Below are 25,718 nucleotides of genomic sequence, written 5' to 3' on the forward strand. Positions count from 1 at the left end.
TTAAAGATATATTATTTATAAGATTATTGAATATAAATTATTATTATGTTTGATAAAAATTAATAAGTATAAAATAATTATTATGTTTGAGTAGAGATAACAAAAAAATATTAATATATTATTGTATTTAAATATTTTGGAACATAATTATTCTAAAATATTATTTATTATATTAATTAAAAATAAGTTATTTTTACTTTAATAAATTAATAAATAAAAATATAATTATAATAAAATAAAAATTATTTGGATAATATATTTATAAATTAAAAATTTTTATTATTATAAATTAAATAAGATAATATAAATGGTAAAAAAGTAAATTAATAAAATAATAATTTTTTACATTTAATAAAACCTTTCTTCAAAATGGATTATCTGTAAATAATTTAAAAGATCTTTCTTTATTTTTGTTAATGAGATGTTACTTTTTTTAAACTTTTTAAAAGTTAAATTAATTATATTAAATAAATAAAATTTTAAATTCAACATTTAATATTGATATATCATATATAAAAAACTCAAAACCAATCCCGATAAGCAATGTGAGAAAATATTCTACATTGGCAGTGTGGGTGGGTGGCTGGGTATAGTGGTTTAATAAAATATAATTGTTGGTTGGTGTTATCCAAGTAAATAATAAAATAATAAATGAGGCGGCTCTTCTCCCGCCGAAGCCGAATATACGGAGCGCGTGACTGGGACCCACTTCTTCCTATCTTATCTGATCATCAACCATCTTTATTTCCACGTTTCATTCATCAAACGGTGACACTCCTTCTACTCCTGGGCAAGCCTCCTTTCTCCTCGCTCTGACTCAGCTCCCTTGTTTTGATCATACAATAAATTGTGATTGTATTGGGATGAAACCACAAACAGGAATAGGGTTGTGGGTGTGAGGTGAGTGATCACTCTTCAGATAACTCGTTTGTTTCATTTGGGTTAGATTGTTACCAGCATCTCTCAACTCCTTTTGATCATCAGTATGTGTGTACCACTTCCAACTCTACTTTATGTTTGTCACTACTTACTTGCTATTTATTCATCTGGGTTCCTTTTTTTATTTTTTTAATGTAAGCAAGCACCATAAGGAGGTTACCTCTCACCTCTCTTTACCTTTTTTGCTGCAAAATGATTTGCTGTCTTTGCTGATTCTCGGTCTTTTTGTTGATTTATTTTATTTTATTTTATTTTTATGAATATTTACTGGTTGAAAATAACTCTTATGTTTGATTAAAAAGTTTTTGATTGAGGATGAATATATGTTTTGTAATGGATTCTGTGCTAATTTACCTTTTTTCTTTTTTAAATATTAATTAATTAATTTGTTTATTTATCTGTATAGATGGCATGGTGGACTGTGTTTTATTTTTAGGTAAGAACTTGATTCCGGGTTTCAGAACTTGCTTTCAGTAGTGTCATTTTTCTGTTCTGCGGGTAAAGTAGGTGTAATAAAGCTGGATGCTTTGTTCTAAAATGTATTGTAATACATTCTTCTTTGCATATTTTGAGATCAATTGAGAATTTGCGAGATTACCACCCTATGGGGGGAATTTGTTCAAGGAAAGGAGATCAACAGGTTGTTGAAGATGGTATACAAAGAGGGGTCTCCAGATTGTATTTGAGAAGTGGCAGTTCAAAGTGGTTGCGGAACTCGTTTCCTCACCCTGCAATGGAAACTAATCCAGGAGGAGTTCGTTGTCCATCTCTCATGGAGTTGTGCATATATAAAATATGTGAGGTACTTTCTTGCTTTCCCTGGGTATGGTTGGTTGAGGATTTCTCTTGCCTGTGCTTTTCTTACATGTTTCAACCATTGCAGAATATTAACAAATATACTTCATTCTCAAAGCTGCCAAGAGATATAAGCCAACAAATCTTCAATGAATTAATATTTTCTCATGGTCTTACTGATGCTTCTGTGGAAGCTTTCCGAGATTGTGCTTTACAGGTAATACTTTGTGGGTGGTTTGAGCATTGATGTACCGAATTTAATTAAGCTTTTCCAGTATGTTTAGTTGTTGATGGAGGCTTTTAATTTATAAGCTTTCTGTGTTCTCTTTGCAGGATGTTTTTTTGGGTGAATATCCTGGAGTGAAGGATAGTTGGATGGATGTTATTGCCTCACAGGGGTTGTCTTTACTCTCTGTTGATCTTTGTGGTTCTGATGTCACAGATACTGGGTTGGGTCTCTTAAAAGATTGTACCAACATCCAAGCATTAACCTTTAACTGTTGTGACAAAATTTCAGAACTTGGACTGAAACAAATTAGTGGTGATTTTTTCTACATTAGACTTTTGCATAGTGTAAATAGTTGTGTTACTTTATATTTTGATTATGATGGTCATCTTACTATTAATTAGATATTCTTTGTTAATGTGGTTGGTGATATTTTATGTCGTTCCTTGATTTCTGTATGTTTATAAATTTCTTGATGTGTTTGTGTTTAGTTTATTTATCATTTCCATCATGTAACTAAGATCAAGCGTCTAATAATCAGCCATGCTGCTACGGGGTAATGTTTGGGAATTTATTTTTGTAAATTCTCTTAAACACTTATTTAAGAGCTGCTTTGTGGTAATGTTTGATTATTTATATTTGTAAATTCTCTTAAACAATCATTTAAGAGCTGCTTCTCAGCAATGGTTAATAACCAAACACAGAATAATAATGTTTAGTTGTGTGCTTGTTGATGCCATAGAAGAAAAGGCTTTCTAGTCAAGGTTTAAGCTGCAATAAGTGTTCCATCTAATTTTCATGTACTATTAGTAATAAATAGTTACTAACAAGGTGGATAATAATCCTGCCTTTCATGCGGTTTGATGCTGATCTGTTGTTGCTTGGATGAAAATTGAAAACTAAAGTTTTAGTTAACCTTTTGTGTTATTACTACCTTTATTTCAAAATATTATCTCTGGAGTTGTTGATTAAATTTAGTTGACTGGTTATCATCATTTTGGTGTGGCACCGTGAATAATTGTGTAATCTCATTCTCTAGGTTTTTTGAACTTGACATCCTTGAGTTTTAAAAAGACCAATGGTATCACTGCTGAAGGGATGCGTGCCTTATCCAACTTAGTGAACTTGGAAAAGCTGGACTTGGAGAGGTGTTCAGGGATTCATGGAGGATTCTGTCATCTTAAAGGTTTGTTCTGTGTCAGTTAATTTCTGATGATGACAGCTGTAAAGATTTATTGCCAAGTTAGGTGGAAACTCATGGTTCTTTGATGTACTGGTTAACTCTTTGAGAAAAATTCTGTGTTTGTAAAGAATTAACTCTTGTTCTATGTCAACTAATTAAACAGACTTTCCAAGTAAGATTCAAGCTCTTGCTTGACGTATGGTTCATGGGAAAATCAAGACAATTTATTTGGTGCAAAGATGATGATCAAATGTTTGTTTTTTTATTTCCTTTTTGGTGTGTGATGGGTAAGACTGATATGGAACATCTTTTTCATTTCTTTTTTACTTCCTAGAGCATGAAAAGTTTTGATATAGCTTTTTAGCAATATTAGTTTGATTGAGGCTGCGTGTGGTTTTTGATACATCAACAGATTTTGTGCTTTTGGATTGGTAGAAAACTTTGGTTTTATGAAAATTGTAGTGTACCAAAAGTTTGTTTATAATTTTTTTTTTTTCTGTTGAAAGGGAATAGAAGAATTTTGAAGATTTCCTGCAAAAGATTAACAATCTTTTATGAGTAGTGCTATGTGCACAATTTTATGCACAAATGATGATGTGTCATCATGTGATTGGACAGTTGAAAATTAAAGATAAAACAACACACATGCATTATTTTGGGTACTGGCTTCTAGCAATTTCAAGTACCTTCCACTTATTTCTATTGACACAGTAGAGGTGCTCTTGTTAGATGATTTAAGAACTTTGATTGAGAATTGTAATAGCTATATTTTACCTTATCGGTTGAATTTTTCAATTTCTTTTGTTTTTGTATTTCATTTGTGTTTTTAATTAAATTTTTTTACAAAAAGAAAAAGAGTGGGAAAAAGAAAACAGCTAGCATTTTGATAACTTTTTTGGTGTTCTGTAGTCGCTAAATAGTCTGATTTCCTGGTTTATTGTGGATTGCCAAAATGTTGGGCAGCTTGTCATCTCTATATTTATGTCCCCTTTTTATTCCATTTTATTTTCAGCTTAATATGACTGGGAACAGATGCAAACTGTTATTTATATATCAAAACTTTTATAAACTTGCTATGTTAGCATGTTGATCAGGCTTGTTTAAGTTGCACAAAAGTATAAGTTATTATTATTATTTTTTATATTTTCTTACAGGTTTGATGAAACTAGAGTCCCTAAATATCAAGTGTTGTAAGTGTGTTACAGATTCGGACATTAAGTCTTTCTCAGGTATTTGTTAAAATATATTTCAAATTATCTATCAGCAGGCTGTTCCATTTATGAATTCCAACTTTGGATATTTAGTGGTCCTGTTTGAATGGTGAGATGTCAGTAGGCCTTTAACGTTTAATGTTGGTTAGACACAAAAATGCAGCATTTGAGGCATCTGTGGTTCTTTCTTTATAATTATGCTTTGATTTTTGAATAAAGAATGGTATACACTGTATTATCCACTTAAAATTAGCTTGGTTGACTTATGATTGATGCTCTGCCCGTTATTTATTTGTTGACTTTTATCTTTGTTCTCTAAACACACTAGGCAGGGACAGAACTACTTTCAAATCTTTTGGAAAATCTTAGGTGTTAATTTTATCAAGGTTATTGCCCATGATCAAATTGTAACACGACTATGGACATTGGCTTCCAAATCATCTTTGTTGAAATCTAATGGTACAGTGAACCTTTTGTCAACCTGTCAGACTATGATGTACAAGAAAAAACTTCCTGAAGATCTAACTCTTAAAGCCTGGTGTCTAACATAGAATTATTAAGTGAGATACTTCCTAAATGGACTGGTAACTAGAAAGTTCAATTTCCATATTGTTCAAGTTAAGAAATCAAGAATCTGGTCTCGAAGAAACGGGGAAAAGTCCTATTCATCCTACAAGGTTAATAAGATTTTCTCAGCTGATATTTTTTTTCCCAAAATAGTGTGTTTCATTTAATACTCTTATAAGTAATTCTTAACACATTTTAAGTTTATCGTTGAAGACCAAGCAAATTTTTCTTGATTTTGTCTTTTACTATTTTATATTTGGCTAATGTATTTACTGTCAAATTTCACATGTGTCAGGTCTTACTAAGTTGAAGGAGTTACAAATTTCCAACTGTAACATTACAGATTTTGGAATTTCTTATTTAAGAGGTATTTTTCTGTTTGCTTAGTTTAATTATTTTTAAGGTTTCATTTCTTTTTGAAGATCATGAGCTTGGTTTCATTTATCTTTATTGTATATTGTTCCCTTCATTTTACGACCATTATCTTATTGTTTGCTTCGTACCATTTACTTTTGATCATTATTTTGCATGTGATATGTAAGGGTATTATAGAAAGTTTATCTCTTATCAATCATATATACTAAGATCAAAGAAAGTTTGTGGTTGATACACTACTTTTCGTGTCCTTGTCCTCGTAAGCTAAACTCTAACATTATGGCTAAGCTAAATTGACAAGCAGTCTCTTTCTTATTTCCTACATTATGGAGATGGCAAAGCCGGATGCTGACAGTGTGTTGATTGGTTAGTAAATGCTTGTTTTCGATAGCTTGATGACTTGTGTGAAATTATTTTGCCTATTTTTTTAAATGTAAAAAGGTTGCAATTTGATATGAAGTTGCAATTTATTTTTTAATGATTACATTAAATGACAAAGGAGAAATGCTTGCCAATTGATGGCCCGAGCCACACCATGATTGTGTTGGAAATTCAAGATCAAAATGTCATGTAATCATACCGGAGGACATATTAAAACATGAATATTTACTTGAATTAACACCAAGATCAGATTACAGGATTTGATGTGCATTAAAATCAAATGGATGGTTTTTGGAATACTTTGGTGGCGCCGTCAATTTGGAAAAATTTCTGTGTAGTCCTTGCTTGTTTGTTCAAGGGTAAAATGATGTCCAAAAGTCCACACGGGAGCAACAAATCGATCCTCAAAGATAAGAGAACGAAGAAGGAACTTTGGACGTTTGCTAGGGTGTCTGAGGTGGAGAAATAATGTGAGAGAACAAGGGTTTATCGAAATAAAAAAAATATATTTATTTTTATTTTTCTGCTATTAGGGCAAAAACAGTTAGTTTAAATAACACCAAGGTACAATCGTGCATTCATTAGCCTTGCACTATTTCACCCTAGGTCAAACCCTAGTCAACTCCTCACAAATATAATCATAGCTTTTCTGATGTTGGGTTATCATAATTTGTTCCCTGAAGTTAGAATAAATCTCATTTCAGTCCAACAACCTTATAGAGATGAAAATTACCATTTCGAAAACATGATGTGATTCACTCTATATAGCCCCTAGTTTCTAAATCTTGCATTCTAACTCACTATTGTGTGTTTCCCATAGGTTTTTCGTTATGTTGGCAGTGAGTAAATCATTACTGATTTACAATCAATTAATTTCCTATTCATAAACCAAAATTGGCCTTTAATAAGATATCATAGTTACCTAAATGATGAAGAGTTAGTGGAAGATATAAACTTGTCAATGATTTGGTTGCTGTGCTATTGAATCCTTTTCATCAACTAATATTTCATCAAGGGTGAGGTACAAAAATAGTTTCTACCTTCAATTATATTTTCTAATTTTTTTAACAATGATCGAATAACATTTGATTGAGTGACAATTCTATCTCACTGTGGCCACAAATTTAAGTGCTCTGTGTCATTTATAAAAATAGCGTTAAAATATCTTCTCCCAAACCCAAGAGTAATAAATCTTATGTTAATTTATCATAGCCTTTGTATGCTTTTCAACGCAACAAATAACTACTGTTTTGATTGCCCTAACTTACAAACTAAATTAAGTGGCATTAAATCACACCAATTGGTGTACAAGGTACTCGGGTGATCTTAAATCAAAGGCTCACATATACCCATTATCCTTTAGAGGATTTGTTTTATAGAGACTAGAGTTATCATTTATATAGTTACCTCGAGCTAGTTAGTTCGTGGCCTTGCAATCAACAAACACTTATGTATTGCACCAAGTTGTCACTAAATAACCTTGACAAATTTATTACTTTTCGGTAAGGTCATTTAACACTATGATGTCTCATCATATTATTTGTACCCATGGGCAGGATAATATTGAGATTGTGGACGTTTTTAAAATAACCGTGTAATATGCACATTAGGGATTCATAATCAAGATATGCATGATCCTCTTATTATGATTTTACCATTCTAAGACCATTTATCTTCAACATTTATATAAAGTGCATATGCACAAATAGATAAAGAATGTTATTTTATTGATTGAATAAACATGATACAAAAATGATACAAACAAGCCAAAATGATTAACTCTAGGGCACCTACTTTAAAAATTGTTCTCAAGTTGACTGTCTTAATTCGCTTGGTTTATAGAGTGCTGCCTAACGGATAACAACCTTCTCTTAAACTTATGTATATGTGTCTAGATTAACTTGAGGCTATTCACTTCCAACTTGAAAGTACTTTTTAATGATGCATTCATTGAGGAATTCAAACTGGTTTGATCATTTTAAAGTGCTTATTTTATCATAGTTGGATGCTTTCTAGTCACAGTATTTAGTCCTGTGTACAAACTAACTTAAGGCTGGTTATTGGATCTTCATATGTGTATGCCAGGTTTTCACAAGCTTGTTTTATTGAACCTGGAAGGATGTGGTGTTACTGCTGCATGTTTGGACTCAATCTCAGGTAAACTTCTCCTTGGCCCTTCTATTTGTTATAAATCTTTGGTGGCATTTATGATTATAGATAAAACAATACCCAATCACATAGTAATATGTCATTATTTGTGCACAAAGTTGTGTGCATTGTTTTTACACATAGTTTTATTGTTAATTTATTTCTAGAAGTTTATTTAATTTTTTCCTTTTGATTTGTTTGTTTAAAGAAAATATTCTTTGTGTAGCTCTTGAAGCCCTGGCAAGCTTAAATCTTAATAGATGTGATCTATCAGATGATGGATGTGATAAGTTTTCTGGTAAGCAACATTAAAACTTTTGTTACTGAACCGTGTTTGGTGCTGTGTAGGAAAAAAAAAAATGTTCACTTTTATTACTCTAATGTCTATGTATCTGTAGGACTAAAAAACTTGAAAGGATTGAGCTTGGCATTCAACAATATAACAGATGCTTGCTTGGTGCATCTGAAAGGTACTCCTCCCCTCACACACATAGAATAGTGTACAAATCCGTATAGATACTACTTTATAACCTATGTTAACATGTGGCATCAGTCTAAGGGAGGTAATGTGAATTTAATTCTTGAAGGTTTTGACCATTCCGTATTCCGAAATCATTTTACTCGATAATTAAATTACTAAAGATTGGTAGACCAATTTAGTGTTCGTGCCTAAAGCGACATTTGCACTTTCACAAAAAAGAAATGCAGATGTTAGAACTTTTATGTGGAGAGTCAAAGTGTTGATAATCACATTCTTATTCATTCATCCATTAAAGTATTGGAAAGTGTGATTTGAATTCGGTACCACTTCATCATGTTAGCAGTTTGAAAGATCTTGTGTCTGTAGAAGGTCTAGTTTCCTATCTAGGATTGTTCAGTTGGAATTTTGATCTTCTCAATCCAATATTTGTTAGACTTAGATATCTTAAGGTAGAAATGTGTACTTCTTGTGATCGTTAGATAAACTTAAGCCCATTTTAGCTTAGAATAATGTGTAGAAATTCAAATTCCTAGGAAAATTTTTGCAAATGTTGACATGCTAATAAAATCTCTGAGTATTTAATAATGGAATTGGGATTGAAATATGCTAATGTCTTGTTTGGTGACTGAAAGTTTTGGAGTTTATAATAGTAGCTAATTTCTTACTCAAATGCCTAATATGATCATTGTTCCTATTAGTTAATAGTCTTCTTGCAGATCTAAAGCCTGTAACTGTTATTTTTAGTGGCATGTATAGTGTTAGTAACCCAACAAACACTTCAAACAATTAATTGAAACAATAAACCAATTTTAGAGTCAATAAGGAAAGCAAGTATAATAAACTATATTTGACAATTACAAGATATTCCTTATCCAAATGCAATTAAACCCTAGCAATGGACTTGTTAGAAACCTAGCCCCTAATTCATATAAAACAAGAAAATAAAACACAAAAAATAATAAACTAAAATTCTTTAATTAATAAAAAGATTATAAAGATAAACTGAGCATTTCGAGGAGTTTGGGACCTCTCATTCTAGACATTTCGAGGAGTCTGGGACCTTCTATTTTCTGGTTGTTCGACGCACCAGAGACCTCTCACAATCAGCCAAGGATGACTGCCTAAATACAAACCCTAATATTTTTTTTTTCTTCTTTTGTAACTCAAAACATATATTTATAATAGAGACTGACCATTAGATTGAGGACAAATGTTTCAATCCTAACATTTCTCTCCCTTTGAAAACCATCTTGTTCTCAAGACGGATATTTATATATTGAAATTTTTTTTATTTTCTTTTTCTTATTTTTTTAATTTTTTTAATTATTTATTTATTTATTTATTTTTATCTACCTACTCCCTTTCTCTACTACTTCTTTACCTCTCTTTTTTTTTTACCAATGGCCCTACATATTTTCCCAAGAAACCAACCTTCTGCCTTCTCTTTTATTTTCCCAGCAAACCACAACTCTTTCTCCTTTTCCCAATAATCCAACAACCATTGCCCTCCACCTTTTTTTTTTATTTTTTTCCTCTCCTTTCTCTTCTCCTTGTCTTTTTCTTTTGTTTTTTTTTTTTTATCTCCTTTCTCTTTTCTTCTCCTCGTCTTTTTCTCTTTCTTCTCCGCGTTTTCTCCCTTCTGTCTTCTGTAATTTTTTTGTTTCACGTTTTTGCCAACGTTTTATTTTCTTTTCCTCCTCCTTTTTCTGTTTTTGTTTTCTTCTTCTTCTCTTTTTTTTTTGGGGGCAGTTTTTCAACATGTAGTTATAGGCTCATTTTTCCCTATGATGATTCTTTTTTAAGTCAACCTCCTCCGTGAACATTTTTCAGTGACTCTTCACTTTTCTAACCATTATCTGTCTTCTCTATTGAATCGAATGCTCTGATACCATTTTGTTAGGAACCCAGCCCCTGATTCATCTAAAACAAGAAAATAAAATACAAAAACATAATAAACTAAAACTATTTCATTAATAAAAAAATTACAAAGATAAACCGAACATTTTGAGAAGTTTGGGAGCTTTCATTCTGAACATTTTGAAGAGTCTGGGGCCTTCCATTTTCTGACCATTCGAGGCACCGGAGGCCTCCCACAATCAGTCAAGGATGGTTGCCTAAATACAAACCTTAATATTTTTTCTTCCTCCCTCTTTTGAAACCCAAAATATATATTTATAATAGAGATTGACTATTGGATTGAGGAAAAATATCCCAATCCTAACATATTCAAAAAGCTAGACTTTATCCACTTTCACTAGCTTTCAAGAGGTCAACTCTCTTCTTCAAACAACCAAAGGTTGCCCGAAAAACCTCAATTTCACCCCTCTTCTCTCTTTTCCCAATCTATATTTTATGCTTGCTCATTTCATGACTACTCATGCATGTTTTCATCATGTTACATGTTTCCTCAATCCCACTCTTATTCTTTCCATTTTTCCATGTTTTCATAATTGTCCATGCTTATATAAATGCTCGTGTACCACTTGTGCTCCCTATTCCTTTTAGTGAGTCACCTAAATCCTTGAATCTAACATTATCTGTCCCTTTGAAAACCACCTTATTCTTATGGTGGGAAAACTAGAAAATTCTTTATTTCATGAATTGTCGGACAAATATCTACTTCGCATTCTAATCTTTCATTAAATTGATCCTCACCAACCTCATAAATTGTAACTAAATGAAAAAAACCAAAAATGCATAGTACCCAAAACAAAATAAGAAAAGGAAATGTGAAACATGGCGAAAACATGCATGGGCAATTATGAAATGATTAAGCACAAAATAGAGATTGGGGGAGGAGAGAAGAGGGGTGAAGTGGGTTTTTTGGACAACCTATGACTGATTGAAGAAGAGAGTTGGCCTCTCAAAAGGCAGTGGAAGTGGAGATTGTCTAGGCTCACGAATGCTAGACAAAAATAGGGTATTTTGTTGGAGTTATATTCGGGCAAGGTATATTTTGTGGTTTTCAAATACAGTTTATTACACTTTCTTTGTTGACTCTCACATTGGTTTATCATTCTAATTAATTGTTTACACAATTTGTAGGGTTCCTAAGAAATTGCTTATTTTATAACTGCCCATTCGTGTATTCACCATATTCCATGTATTCTTACTTCTCTCCTTCCTCAACTTCATACTTATTCTTTCCATGTTTTCATAATTGTCCATGTTTCTATGCTTTCTTGATTGTCCATGCTTTCACTATTGCTCTTGTGTGCCACTTGTCCTCCCTATTCTCTTATGTAGGTAGCCTAAATCCTTGGCTCTAACATTATCCATCCCTTTGAAATAAAAAAAACCAAAAATGCAGAATCCCCCAGACAAAATACAAAGGTAGTTATGAATAAGCATAAAAAGAGTTGGGGAAAAAGAGAAGAGAGGGAATTGGGTTTTTTTTTAAGCAACATTTGGTTGATTGAGGGAGAGAGTTGGCTTCTCGAAAGCTAGTGGAAATAGATAGAGTCTAGCCTCTCGAATGCTAGATAAGAGCAGGGCCCTTTGTTAGGGTGTTATCGTATTTAGGTAGGGAATACTTTGTTACTGTCAAATATAATTTAGTACACTTGCTGACTCTTACATTGATTAATTGTTCCAATTAATTATTTGTAGAGTTTGTTAGGTTCCTTAAAAACTGGTATAATAACAACTACGATTTCTAAGGATGGGGAGGATCAATTTGGTGAAAAAAATCAAGAAATGGATATCTGTCCAACATTTCATGAAAGAAGAGGGCTTTCCAATTCTCCCATCTTGAAGACAATGTGATCCTCAAAGTGATGGGTAATGTTAGAGCTAAGGATTTAGATGATCTGTAAGAGAATGAAATAGAGAGCACATGTGACACATAAAGGTAGTTATGAAAGCATGAACAATTTTGGGCAATCATGAGAACATAGAAACATGGGCACTTATGGACAATTACGTAAACATGGAAAACATAAGAATTGGATTGAGAAAGGAGAGAAGGAAATGTGAAATAGGGCAAAAACATGCATGGGCAATTATGAAATGAGCAAGCATAAAAAAGAGATTGGGTAAGAGAGGAGGGGAGAAATCAAGTTTTGTTTGGGCAGTCTTTCACTGACTGAGTGAGGGAGTTGTCCTCTCAAAAGCCAATAGAGTCTATCCTCTTGAATGCTAGACAAGAGCAAAGTCCTGTTAGGATCAGGACATTTGTTCTCAATCCAATAGTCAATCTCTATTATAAATATATGTTTTAGGTTTCAAAAGAAGGAGAAGAAAAAATATTAAGGTTTGTATTTAGGCAGCCATCTTTGGTTGATTGTGGGAGGTCTCTGGTGCTTCAAACGGTCAGAAAATGGGAGGTCTCTGGTGCTCCAAACGGTCAGAAAATGGGAGGTCTCTGGTGCTTCAAACAGTCAGAAAATGGGAGGTCTCGAACTCCTCAAAATGTTTGGAATGAAAGCTCCCGAACTCTTCAAAATGTTCGGTTTATCTTTGTAATCTTTTTATTAATGAAATAGTTTTATTTTATTATGTTTTTGTGTTTTATTTTCTTGTTTTAGATGAATTAGGGTTGGGTTTCTGATAAAATTGTATCAGAGCATTCGATTCAATAGGGAAGATAGATGATGGTCGGAAAAGTGAAGAGTCATCGGAAAATGTTGACGAAGGAGGCTGACTTGAAGAAGAATCATCACAAAGAGAAATGAGTTGGTGGCTATATGCTAGAAAAGTGCCCAAAAGAAAAAAAGAGAAGAAGAAAATGAAAATAGAAAAAGGAGGAGGAGAAGAAAATGGAACGCAGGCAAAAACTTGAAGCAAAAAAATTACAAAAGACAGAAGGGAGAAAACGCAGAGAAGAAAGAAGAGGAGAAAAAGACAAGGAGAAGAAATGAGAAAGCAGAGAGAAAAGAAAAACACAAAAAGAAAAGAAAGGACAGAAAAAAAAATTAAAAAAAGGGTGAAGGGCAGTGGCTATTGGTTTGTTAGGAAAAGGAGAAAGAGCCTGGTTTGTTGGGAAAATAAAAGAGAAGGTAGAAGGTTGGTTTCTTGGGAAGAGAAAAGGAAAAGTTGTGGGGCCATTGGAAGAAAAAAGAGAGGTAAAGAAGTAGCAGAGAGAGGGGGTAGGTAGATAAAAATAAATAAATAAATAAATAATAGGAAAAAATGAAAAATGAAAAAAATCGGAAAAATAAAATTTTAAAAAATCAATATATAAATATTCCTCTTGAGGACAAGATGGTTTTGAAGGAGAGGGGAATGTTAAGATTATAATATTTGTCCTTAATCCAATGGTCAATTTCTATTATAAATATATGTTTTGGGTTTCAAAAGAGGGAGGAAGAAAAAATATTAGGGTTTGTATTTAGGCAACCATCCTTGGCTGATTGTGGAAGGTCTCTGGTGCTTCAAACTGTTGGAAAATAGGAGATTTCGGGCTCCTTGAAATGTCTAGAATGAGAAATCCCAAACTCCTCGAAATGTTCAATTTATTTTTGTAATCTTTTTATTAATGAAATAATTTTAGTTTGTTATGTTTTTGTGTTTTATTTTCTTGTTGTAGATGAATTAGAGGTTGGGTTTCTAACAGAATGCTAGGTAAGAGCAGGATCTTTTGCTATAGTATTATTGTAATTAAGCATGGAATATTTTGTGATTGTTAAATACAATTTTTTATAATTTTCTTGTTGATTCTTACATTGGTTGATTGTTCCTGTTTCTAGAGTTTGTCAAGTTCCTAACAAGTTGCTCATTTCATAATTGCCCATGCATGTTTTCGCCATGTTTCACGTTCCTTCTCTCCTTCCTCAATCCCACTCTTATTCCTTCTATGTTTCCATGTTTTCATAACTTCTCTTGTGTGCCACCTGTGTTCCTGATTCCCTTCCACTGCGAGTCACCTAAATCGTTGGCTCTAACTTATAGCTTCAATAAAATCTTAATCATGTAACAAGCAAATGATTCCCAAGGTTTCAAGTACTTTAATTTAGCACTGTTAATAAAATTTGAGAAACAGAGCTATATATATATATATATATCTCATTTGTCCTATTAGTGTTACAAAATTCTGTCTTTCATGATTGTTCATAAATCAATTCACGTTGTACTTACTTATTTTCAGGTTTAACAAATCTGGAGAGCTTGAACTTGGATTCATGTAAGATTGGTGATGAGGGGCTTGCTAATTTGACAGGTTTGTTTTGTTTTGGTTTTAAAACTAATTTATCTTTTTTCATTCTGTTGTGTGCTGTTTTATTGAGTGGTTTGTCTTTATACAATTATGCATGTGTTTGCCTTCTTGAGCTAATAGTATCTTCTATCTTTCTATAAGATTTCAGGATAGATCAATGAAATTTTGTCATTCACATGCTTTTTATACTACCTTGAAAGCAACAAAAAGTGCTTACTTTGGTGATAGTGCTTGCTTGGCTTTTAAATTAAAGAGAAAGGTTTCTAATAATCTACATCAAATAATAATTTTGCATATTTGGTTCATCTATTCAGGCCTTACACTCTTGAAAATTCTTGAGCTGTCTGATACAGAAGTTGGAAGCAATGGGCTCTGCCATCTATCTGGTCGGGACTCCATCTCTACGTACCATCTGATAATTTTTTGGTATAAATGTTTCAAACTGTGTTAATATTGACAGAAAGAGAAAGTTGAAACTGAGATAATTTGTTTCATCTAATGGGAATTGTTGTTTAAACATGATTTTTTTTTATGTTGACATAAGAAAAGAAATGATAGAATGATTTATCAGATGAGGTGCATTGCTTTGCATATCTTATTGTCATTGTGTCACCATGGTTGTTTTACAATGTACATGTTTTTAAAACAGTGGCATTTCTGTGCTTGCTGAAGTTCTTACTATTTGGCATGTTTGAAATTGTTTTAGTCATTTAGTGATTGTGAATATTGGAGAAATATACCATCTATCACCTTGATAATTTTTTTTGGTTGATCATCTCCATTTGATTTTCAGTGAATGTTTATTTTGTTTGATGTAGCTTATTGAATGGATGGGCTGATTTATGCGATTCCCTATTCTTAGGTCTGATTCATCTGGAGAGCCTAAATCTGTCATTCACCTTGGTAACTGACAGTGGTTTGAAAAAATTGTCTGGATTGACATCTCTTAGATCTCTTAATCTGGATGTACGCAATGTAACAGATGCTGGGCTTGCAGTTCTGACAAGTAAGCAATATTCATGTACAATTTATGCATCTAGGTTGATACTTGGTAGATTTTTTTTTCCTGGTTTTGTTTTAAGTTGTGATATCTTCTGGTTGAGGTAAGTAATATTTATTTATTGTATTTCTATGATGGAAAGAAATTTCGTACTACTTGTATATTACTTTGTATGTTAATTTATTTATTTCAGGTTGCCTTTCCTAGTGTAATACAGAACCGCTCCCAACCGTTCTCCCTCTTCTTCTATTTGTCTTTTAAAATATTGCCTTAAATGTTTTATTGCAAAGTTTAAAAAACATACCCTGGTGTGTGATGCAGGTGGATCCAAAAAAAAAAAAATTCAAAGACAAACGTAGTTTTTTTTTTTTTTATAATTTAATTGATGCAATGGTGGCATTTGAAATCAAGTTCACTTAGTTAAATTAATTTTGATACTATTTTGTTACTCAATTCAAAAGTTATAACGATCAATAACAATAATATTATGCTTTAACAATTTTGTGATGGATTTGTATTTAGGGTTGGACTCGAACTAAGCCCGTTCAAGCTGGAGCTTGAGCTCGGTTTGAACGAGCTCAAAACGAACTAGCCCTCAAGCTTACTCATCAAACTTTTTGAGTTAAGAATTTTGATACAAAACAATGTCATTTTGACCGATATGTGTTAAAATGACGTTTTAATAATGAATTAATTAAACGAAACGAGCCAAGCCGAACTCGAGCCGAGTTTGCAGCTCCAGCATAATGAGCTCGAGCTCGAGCTCTATTATATGTAAGTCGAGCCGAGCTTGAGCTTGGCTCCAATCCAGCCCTATTTGTATTTGTTATCAGAAAATCTGGTTGAGCCTGATGAAGTATTTGTCATGAGAATATCTAGTTGAATCTGATGAAGCATGCCCTTAGTTCTACCTAGAGAGCTTGGCTTGAAGTTAAAATGGCTTTTTATTTTAAAAAATATTTCTGCTTCAGACTCACTTCTGTCTATAGTTTTTATTTTAGATTATGCTTTGTCTTATTAAGAAGTCTATATTATGCTTTTACAGATATATTCTTAGTATTTGATTTTTCTTATTTTGCTGATGCAGGTTTGACTAAATTGACAGATCTGGATCTATTTGGGGCACGCATTTCAGACTCTGGAACAAAGAGTTTACGATGTATGTTAAAAGATCCTTCCCCACCTGAGCTATGGATGACTTCATCTTTTGGCCATTTGAAGTTTTTCTTTGTTGCCCTTTATTTCCCTAAATAACTCATCTTTACCCTTTTTTAAGATATGATAGTTTAAATGTGAAAGAGACTGCAGAACCAATATTTTCCAGTCTGCATAACGAATGATTTCTTTATTTTCATGCTAAATAGGCTTCAAGAACCTCCAATCCCTTGAAATATGTGGTGGAGGTTTAACTGATTCTGGTGTGAAGAATATTAAGGAACTTGCCTCTTTGAAGCTGTTGAACCTGTCACAAAATTATGATCTGTCAAACAAATCCCTGGAAATGATTTCTGGTGCGTTCTACTTTTCTTTCTCAAAATATATGCATTTAGTATGCCTCTTGTTAAACAAACGTGATTTATTATTCCAGTTTCATAGATGCCTCACTGGCATAATTGAGTCTGTTGTAGGATCTATGTTGTGTTTTAACTATTTTATAATTTTTATTGATGTTTGCACGATCAGTTTAAGCAACATATTTGCACTAGGTTCCAGTTGTTTATCCTGTCTCTGAACTTGTAATATAGAATCAAAATTACTTTTAAGCTTAATTGCAGGACAGTGTAGAGATTTAGGGATTTAATAATATCTCTAGGGTTTATTTCCTTTCCTAGTGGAATAATCTGAGTGAATTTTATTTTGTGGGTGGATCCTTTTTCTGATTAGGTTTTGATTATTTCCTTGCCTATTTTCATTTTTTTAAATCCCAATTTGTATCCCAGCCCATGTAGCAGTTGATTTGCTAATATCTCCCTAAAGGATAAGTGAATTGACTTGTCAACTATCACACGGATTGGGATACAAATTTGGGATCCAACTTTTTATGTGTAGCATTAGACTTCTTAAAAGTTGGTTTGGCCGCCTAGATTAGGTAATTATTATTAGTAGACTAAAAGTGGAGAAAATTACTTAAAAGTAACCAAATATGAGGGCCAAATTAAAATTTTACCAACTTTTGAAGGGTTCTGTTGGTTAGACCTCTCACCTTGTTTTTGGACAACTGTATATCCATCTTCTTTGTGCGATTACAGAAATGTTGAACAGCTATGGAAACAAAAACTGAGACCTTTGATTTATTTTGTTTTCCAGTTTTTTGGTCAGTATTTTCTTTGCTTTACCCCAGTTTTCTGTTGCCTTTCCTGCGAATCTATATATATATTGTAAGTCTACTCAGTGATAATCTGGAACCTAATTTAGAAAAGGAGAACAAGTAATAGGTGTAAAAAGTGATGTTTGTGGAATAATTCAATCTATTGATTTAAACAAAAGAATAACATTATATAGAAAGTGAATCCTGACTAATCTAGGAAAACTATTAACTACATTTATCTAACTTAGAAAAGATATCTTAACATTTCTATTTTACACGATATATTTCCTATTTACATGATATTACAACAAATATTTCAACACTCCTCAAGTTGGAGAATATAAGTCATATGCACCAAACTTGTTACAAATATAATTAATTCGAGGACTTTGAAGAGATTTAGTAAGAATATCGGCAAGTTGATTGTTTGAACTAACATGACTTGTGGTAATGCTTCCTGACATAATTTTTTCACGAACAAAATGACAATAAATTGCTATGTTTTTTGTCCTCATGAAAAACTGGATTGGAAGAAATGTGAAGTGTAGTCTGGTTATCACAAAGTAGTGACATTTGTGAGATATCTACAAATTTTAACTCTTGAATTAACTGCTTCAATCAGACAAGTTCACAGGTAACTAATGTCATAGTACGATACTTTGTTTTTGCATTTGATCTGGCCACAACGTTTTGTTTCTTACTTTTTCAGAATATGAGATTTCCTCCAATGAATACACAATACCTAGAAGTAGATTGTCTAATGGTGAACTTGCCCAATCAGGATCTGAATATCCAACAACTTGTGTATGACCCTTATTCTCATAAAGTAGAACTTTTCCTAGGGCTCCCTTGACATACCATAGAATCTGAACAATTGCATCCTAATAATGATCACACAGAGACTGGAGAAATTGACCCACAACATTGATTGAAAACGAAAGGGCGGATCGTGTAATGGTGAGATAATTGAGTTTATCAACCAACCTTTAATATCTCCCAAGGTCTATAAGAGGCTCCCCTTGTCTAGGTAAGAGCTTAGTATTAAGATCGATAAAAGAGTCTATGGGTTTGCAATCCAACATTCTTGTTTATTTCAGAGTATCCAAAACATACTTCCTTTGAGAGATAACAATTCCAAATTTTGATTGTGTGACTTCTATGCCAAGAAAATACCTAAGTGGTCCTAAATCTTTAGTTTGAAAGTGTCTGAACAAGTGTTGCTTTAATTGCTCAATGCCATTTTGATCACTTCTTGTTATAACAATATCATCCACATAAACAACCAGATAGATGCATTTTCCTTGCAAAGTATGTTTATAAAATAGAGAATGATCAAACTCACTTCTTCGCATGCCAAACTCCTGAATCACAGTGCTGAAACGACCAAACCAGACACGAGGAGATTGTTTCAGGTCATACAAAGAACGACGAAGTTTACATACTAATTTGAACTCCTCTTGAGCAATAAAGCGAGACGGTTACTCCATATAAATTTCCTCTTGTATGTCATTATTTAATATCCAACTGATGTAATGGCCAATTTTGAATAGCAACCATAGACAGAAAAAGATGAACAAAGGACATCTTAGCTTCAAGAGAGAATTTATCATAATAGTCTAGACCATATGTTTGAGTGTAACCGTTGGCAACTAATCGAGCTTTCAATCTATCAACTTTACCATCTGGACCAACCTTAACAGTATATATCTAGTGACAACCAACAATTGAGTGTCCAGGAGGAAGAGGAACCAATTCCCAAGTACCATTGGCATGTAAAACAGTCAGCTCATCAACCATTGCTTGTCACCACCCAGGATCAGAAAGTGGCTCACAAACAGTGTTAGGAATAGAGGCAGAAGACAAAGTAGACACAAAGGCATAAAAAGGTAACGATAATTGATGAAAACAAAGGAAATTATAGATAAGGTGAGGATTTTGAGTGCAACGCATACTTTTGCGTATGGCAATAGGGAACTAATCCGTAAGAGGTAGGACCTCAGTAGTGGAGGAGGTTGGAGCAAGAAGTGGTAGCATAAGATCAACATTGTCATCTGCAGGAGGAGGAACAAGATCAAGACCAAACAGTGAAGAGGGTTCCTTAGTGGTAAGAGACACAGGAGACATAGGAGCAAATTGAGAAAGGGAATATGGCAAAGAGACAATTGCTGGTAACGGAAAGATTTCTATGATACGTTGACCATCTAATGAAGAAGAAAAGTAAGGAGATGACTCAAAAAAGTGATGTCAGTAAAAAGATAATATTGGCGTGTTAGGAGAATAATACCGATAACCTTTCAGGAGATGGGAGTAATCAAGGAATACACATTTGAGATCACGAGTGGTTAACATGTCACGGTAAAGAAATGAGTCATGAACAAAATAAATGCACCCAAAAGATGAGGGGAAAGAGCATATAATGGTTGTTCAGGATATAAAATAAAGTGAGGCACTCGATGTTGGAACATTGAAGAAGACATATGATTTATCAAAAAACAAGTAGTGAGGATTGCGTTTGACCAAAACTGAAAGGGAACATTATTATGGATAAGAAGGGTGCAAGCGGTTTTGATGAGATGTCTATTCTTACGTTTGACAATCCCATTTTACTAAGGGGTATAAACACAAGAAGATTGATGTAAAATATGCTGAGAAGACATGAACTTAATGAAAGGAGTAGAAAAGTGCTTAGAAGCATTGTCACTACGAAGGGTACATATAGTAGTAGAAAATTATGTTTTTATCTCAACACAAAAAGATTTAAAAATAGAAAATATCTTAAAACGATTTTTCATTAACAATGACTAGGTGCAATAAAAGTGACAAAGTACTAAAATCTTAAAATAGAAGCAACTCGATTGGGACCCTAGATATTTGAATGGACTAACTCAAATAGAGATGCAACCTGATTATTGGTTCGCTTGGAAAACAATTGTCGAGATTGTTTTCCAAGTTGACATGACTCACACTGAAAAGAAGATAAAGAAGGAAGACCAGGAATCATCTTCTATAGTTTGGAGATATTGGGGTGTCTAAGATGATTGCAAAGGAGTATCGGAGACTCGGTAATTGTGTAGGTGTTAGGAACCCCAGCTTTTATTCAACCAAAACACAAAATTAAAATACAAAAAACATAATAAATTAAAATGTTTCATTTACTAAAATATTGCAATGATAAACCGAACATTTCGAGGAGTTCGGGACCTCCCATTTTTCGGCCGTTCGAGGCGCGAGAGACCTCCCTAAATCAGCCAAGAATGGTTGCCCTCAAACCAAAACCCTAATACAATTTCCCTTCTCTCTTTTGAAACTTAGAACACATATTTATAATAAAGAGTGACTGTTGGATTGAGGACAAGTGTCCCAATCTTAACATTTCCCTCCCCTTCAAAATCATCTTGTCCTCAAGATGAGTTTTTTTTTTTTTTAGTTGTTTCCGTCTGTCCAAAGCTATTGCCCACCCACTATTTTTACTTTTTAAATTTTTTTTTTCTCTTTCCAACGCCTCACATCTTCTCTTCTTTTTCTCTGTCCAAAGCTGTCATTTACAGTTGTCTCCTATTTTCCCAAGCAAACCACAACCACAGTCACTCTTTATTACAATTTACATAGGCAAACGCAGAGAAAGCAGAAGGAAGAAGAAAGAAGGACGAAGGAGAAGAAAGAGAAAGGAGAGAGAAAAAAAATAAAAAAATAAAAAGAGCGCTGGAGGGCAGTGGCGATGGCTTGTGGTTGTGGTTTGCTTGGGAAAATAGGAGACAGTTGAAAAAGACAGTTGTAAATGACAGCTTTGGACAGAGAAAAAGAAGAGAAGATGTGGGGTGTTGGAAAGAGAAAAAAAAAAATTTAAAAAGTAAAAACAGTGGGCGGGAAACAGTTTTGGACTGACGGAAACAACTGAAAAAAAAAAAAAACTCATCTTGAGGACAAGATGATTTTGAAAGGGAGGGAAATGTTAGGATTGGGACACTTGTCTTCAATCCAACAGTCACTCTTTATTATAAATATGTGTTTTAAGTTTCAAAAGAGAAGAAGGAAAAAATGTATTAGGGTTTTGGTTTGAGGGCAGCCATTCTTGGCTGATTTAGGGAGGTCTTCGGCGCCTCGAACGGTCGGAAAATGGAATGTCCCGAACTCCTCGAATTGTTTGGTTTATCTTTGTAATGTTTTAATTAATGAAATAATTTTAGTTTATTATGTTTTTTGTGTTTTGGTTGAATAAGAGTTAGGTTCCTAACAGTAGGCTACAAAATCAAGTTGTACATATAAATAGTAAAGACCTTGTGACTTATGTCCTGTGCCAATCGTTCAACTTGTACTGTGGTTTTGTATAACAAAAGAGTCATCACTGAAGGTAATGGCACAGTTTAAGGAATGAGTAAGTTTACTAACAAAAATGAGATTAAACGGATATGCAGGTAGATAAAGAATAGAGTTTAAAGGTTAAGAAGAAAGAGAATGAGCACGATTAAGGGCCGTTGTGTAGGTGATTGATCCATTGGCTAATGTAACCTTAGGTAAAGACTCAGATTCAGTACAATGAGAGAGTAAATTAAGGTTATCAGAAATGTGATCGGAAACACCAGAATCAAGGACCCATGGGCCAGGAGGGGAAAACTTAGTGAGGCATATTGTTGGATGACTCGTGTGTGCGACTGAAGCAACATTTCCACAATCTCCTTGTTCTGTATGAGAGGCAAAAACAAATGTGTCAAGGTTGGAAGAACTCAAGAAACCTATTATAACACTTGGAGAGGACACACGAAACAATCGAGCAAAGACCTCATCAAGGGATGGTATAACAACACTGGTGAGAATTTGATCCCGAACAGAATCAAGTTTAGGACTAAGAGTAGCTAAAGTCAACACCATAAAAAATTTATTCCGCTGAGCTAAGTCTTCTGTGGCTAATTTACTGGCAAGAAGAAGTGAGTTGAATTCAATTTTAAGAGAGGCCATCTGTTCAAGAAACTCTAACATACTTATTCCTTGTTGTTTTAGATGAACCAAATTAGACACCATCGAGTATAATTGTTGAATGTTATTAGTATAAAGAAGCTTGACTTGGGTCCATATTTCACAATATGTTCGATAGGGCTTGAGAATGGGTTGAAGTTGTGTGTCAATAGTGTTCCATAACATACTACACAGGGCAGCATCAATTATATTTCAGGGAGTTGAATCAGATTTAATGTCTGTAGTTTTGGTTGTTAAATGATCTTCAATACCTTGTCCCATATACCACAATTCAATTGAAGCAGCCCACAAAACATAATTATTACTGCCAACTAACTTCTCAATTGTAATTGCAAGGGAAGAAGTGAATGGAAAAGTCATACTGGATTTGGAGTTCTCAAAAGCCATATTAATGCGAACCACACCGAGAAATCAACCAAAAATTAGTAGAAGCTATTGAAAACACAACTGGAGACAAGGTTGGCAGATTGAACACAACCTAGAGGGAAAGAAAAATCGGTAGAAACCCTTTCTTGGTGATAATGGAGGCTATCGACGATGAATCAAAGTGTGGCTGACCGAAGAAGTTTCCTTGACGCTGGTTGAAGAGGATGGTGTTGGCGATGTAGTCCCACGCGCATCGGAATAGTAGATCAAAGATCACAATTAGAGGAGAAAAAGGGTCAGCACATGCAACAAATTCCGATGTTTGATAATGGCGATATTACCACAAATAGACTTGCCGGTGTCATCTAAGGCCAAATGGGAGAGTTGGTGTCTTTGAGATTGTCGGAACATGAGATTGGTGACAGAAGATGCCAAGAGAACGAGCGGCACGTTGGGGTGCATGAGGTTGTGGACAATGATGCTTTTTTGATGGGTTTGACAGCGAGATGATTCCGGTCACATTGGTATATAAGCATGACCACCGGAAAATGACAAAAGTATGGTGATCGAAGAAACAACCAAAAAAAGGACTTGGAACTGTCGGAAAAATTTTAAAAGCCTAATATAGGTTTTGATGCCATGTGAAAAGAGATGTTTGTAAAATAATTCAATATATTGATTCAAAAAAAAGAATAACATTATATAGGAAGTGAATCTTGACTAATTTAAGAAAACTATTAACTACGTCTATCTAACTTAGAAAAAATATCTTGACATTCCTATTTTACCCTATATATTCTCTATTTATATGATATTACAACAATAGAAAACAAATCCACACTTAATAGGAAATTGATCAACCCTTCTAGATGAGGAAATCCATTATTTTGTTCAGAAAAGTTGTAGTTAACTTGTGAAAGAGAATGATATTAGTATTTGAGAAATTCCATTAAATTCCTTACTCTCTAGCTTGTTCTACATGAAAAAGATTATGAGGTTTAGGTTTGATTTGTCTCATTCTGCATGCTCATGACGCTTTTACCAGATTCTCGAAAAATGTGTTTCCATGACAATATGACATGATGGCCTCCTTTTAGAATTAGATTGTTATGAGGGAATATTACAGTGTCACCGAGTCTTGTTTTTTGTTGTAGGAAAATATTATTGGCTTGAGTGACATAAATGTTGCATAAAGTTTTCGAATGATCATAAACTTATCTGAGTTTTGAAAAATTTAATAGAAGCATTTTCACTATAGGCCTTCTTCTGTTTCTTGGATGAGAGGGTTTACCAATAATTAGGTCAAACCTCTGAAGAAGTCCATGACAAATTTACCATTTTTAACTTTTTAAAAAAATTTGGAACTCATATTTTTAACTTCGAAATATGCGGCAAAATCTTTCAAGTGTATATTGACTCTGAAAAACATTGGCATATGTGTAATCAAGGTGCTTTTACTGAGTTATAGCCCTTGTGCTTCTGAGACATGATGTATCTAATTTTTTTCAAGGTGAATATTACATGATCCAACATCATATCTCTTTGATCTTTTTTGGTATTGCTTAGGAGTCATATTCCATTTATAATGTATTGATGTGATGGGTCACTTTTGATAAAGATAGTGTCAATTTAGAATAGCAGATGAATGATGTTTTTTCTATCAGAAAAATTGTAACCAAGATCAATTTTTCTTTTTTGATTTAATACTCTTCTTATATAGTGTATGGTATATCTCAATTCGTACCGGCAAACTACGCTATTTTCTGGTTAGCTTGTCCCCATTGTTTATCTTTTTTTTTTTTTTGTCTTCTGTAGTTTGAATACAATTCTTTTGTTTCCCAGTAAAAAAAAATGAGCTAAGATTCATGATAGTCCCAATGTCAGACAACTGTGTGGTAGTAGAAAGTTACTCTCCTAAACTGTGCTGATATTTATGCCAAATAACTTGCTGCGTCTATTAGAGATTTTACACTGCTCTATAATCATTACCTTACGATTTCTATCACAATGTGTCCTGCAGTAGATTCTGTAAATGAGTTTAGTTGTAAATAATTTTGAATCTCCATTGAAATGTCTGCAATTTTCAATGTCAATCCAGGACTGACTGCATTGATATCGTTAAATGTTTCAAGTTCTCAAATAACCAATGAAGGGCTGCAGTATCTGAAGCCTCTGAAGAATCTTCGCTCATTATCTCTGGAGTCCTGCAAGGTGACAGCATCTGAAATCAAGAAACTGCAGATAGCTTCCCTTCCTAATCTTGTCAATTACCGGCCAGAGTAGACATGGTGTGATTGTAAATGGCCTTCTAGTCAACTCAGTATACTTTATGTACAGGTTAATAACTTAAAAATAATTGTGTGCCATGAGCATGGATGACTCTGGTGGAACAGTGATAAGTATTTAGACAGCCTATAATATATATGGAAGAATCAGATATGTATATATGATGGCTTGCAGTTGATTCTGAATTTCTTACTGTAAAAAGTTGTACATGGGAGACTTATGTTAAAGCAAACTGCATGTGTACCCTGAAATGGTTCTCAGAGTACCAAATGATAAATGTGCCAATGGTTTTAGTTACAAATTCCAAAGTTGCTTATCTTTGCT

General features: G+C 33.5%; 1 protein-coding gene and 1 long non-coding RNA gene across 10 annotated transcripts; both read left to right on the forward strand.

The window, feature by feature from the left end:
- The first annotated feature begins 744 nt into the window (after positions 1-744).
- Positions 745-25,695, forward strand: LOC123200640 (F-box/LRR-repeat protein 14-like). 9 transcript variants are annotated; one of them, XM_044615941.1, is made up of 17 exons: positions 745-900; positions 1,346-1,375; positions 1,513-1,741; positions 1,823-1,951; positions 2,068-2,275; positions 3,000-3,146; positions 4,298-4,372; positions 5,217-5,288; positions 7,763-7,834; positions 8,052-8,123; positions 8,224-8,295; positions 14,392-14,463; positions 14,775-14,886; positions 15,279-15,466; positions 16,548-16,619; positions 16,825-16,971; positions 25,207-25,695. In XM_044615941.1, exons 3-17 carry the CDS (start codon positions 1,544-1,546, stop codon positions 25,389-25,391), a joined length of 1,821 nt encoding a protein of 606 aa, XP_044471876.1. In that variant the 5' UTR covers positions 745-900; positions 1,346-1,375; positions 1,513-1,543; the 3' UTR covers positions 25,392-25,695. The 9 variants fall into 9 exon arrangements, with proteins under 9 accessions (XP_044471876.1, XP_044471878.1, XP_044471880.1 ...); XM_044615943.1 differs by having other exon boundaries at positions 756-987; XM_044615945.1 differs by having other exon boundaries at positions 756-983; positions 1,505-1,741.
- On the forward strand, positions 10,019-13,025 carry LOC123200641. Its single transcript, XR_006498647.1, has 2 exons — positions 10,019-12,631; positions 12,666-13,025. It is a non-coding gene; the product is annotated as an uncharacterized LOC123200641 (long non-coding RNA).
- Positions 25,696-25,718: the final 23 nt, after the last annotated feature.

Source organism: Mangifera indica, chromosome 17 (assembly GCF_011075055.1).
Source record: "Mangifera indica cultivar Alphonso chromosome 17, CATAS_Mindica_2.1, whole genome shotgun sequence".
In the NCBI taxonomy this organism is placed as follows: domain Eukaryota; kingdom Viridiplantae; phylum Streptophyta; class Magnoliopsida; order Sapindales; family Anacardiaceae; genus Mangifera; species Mangifera indica.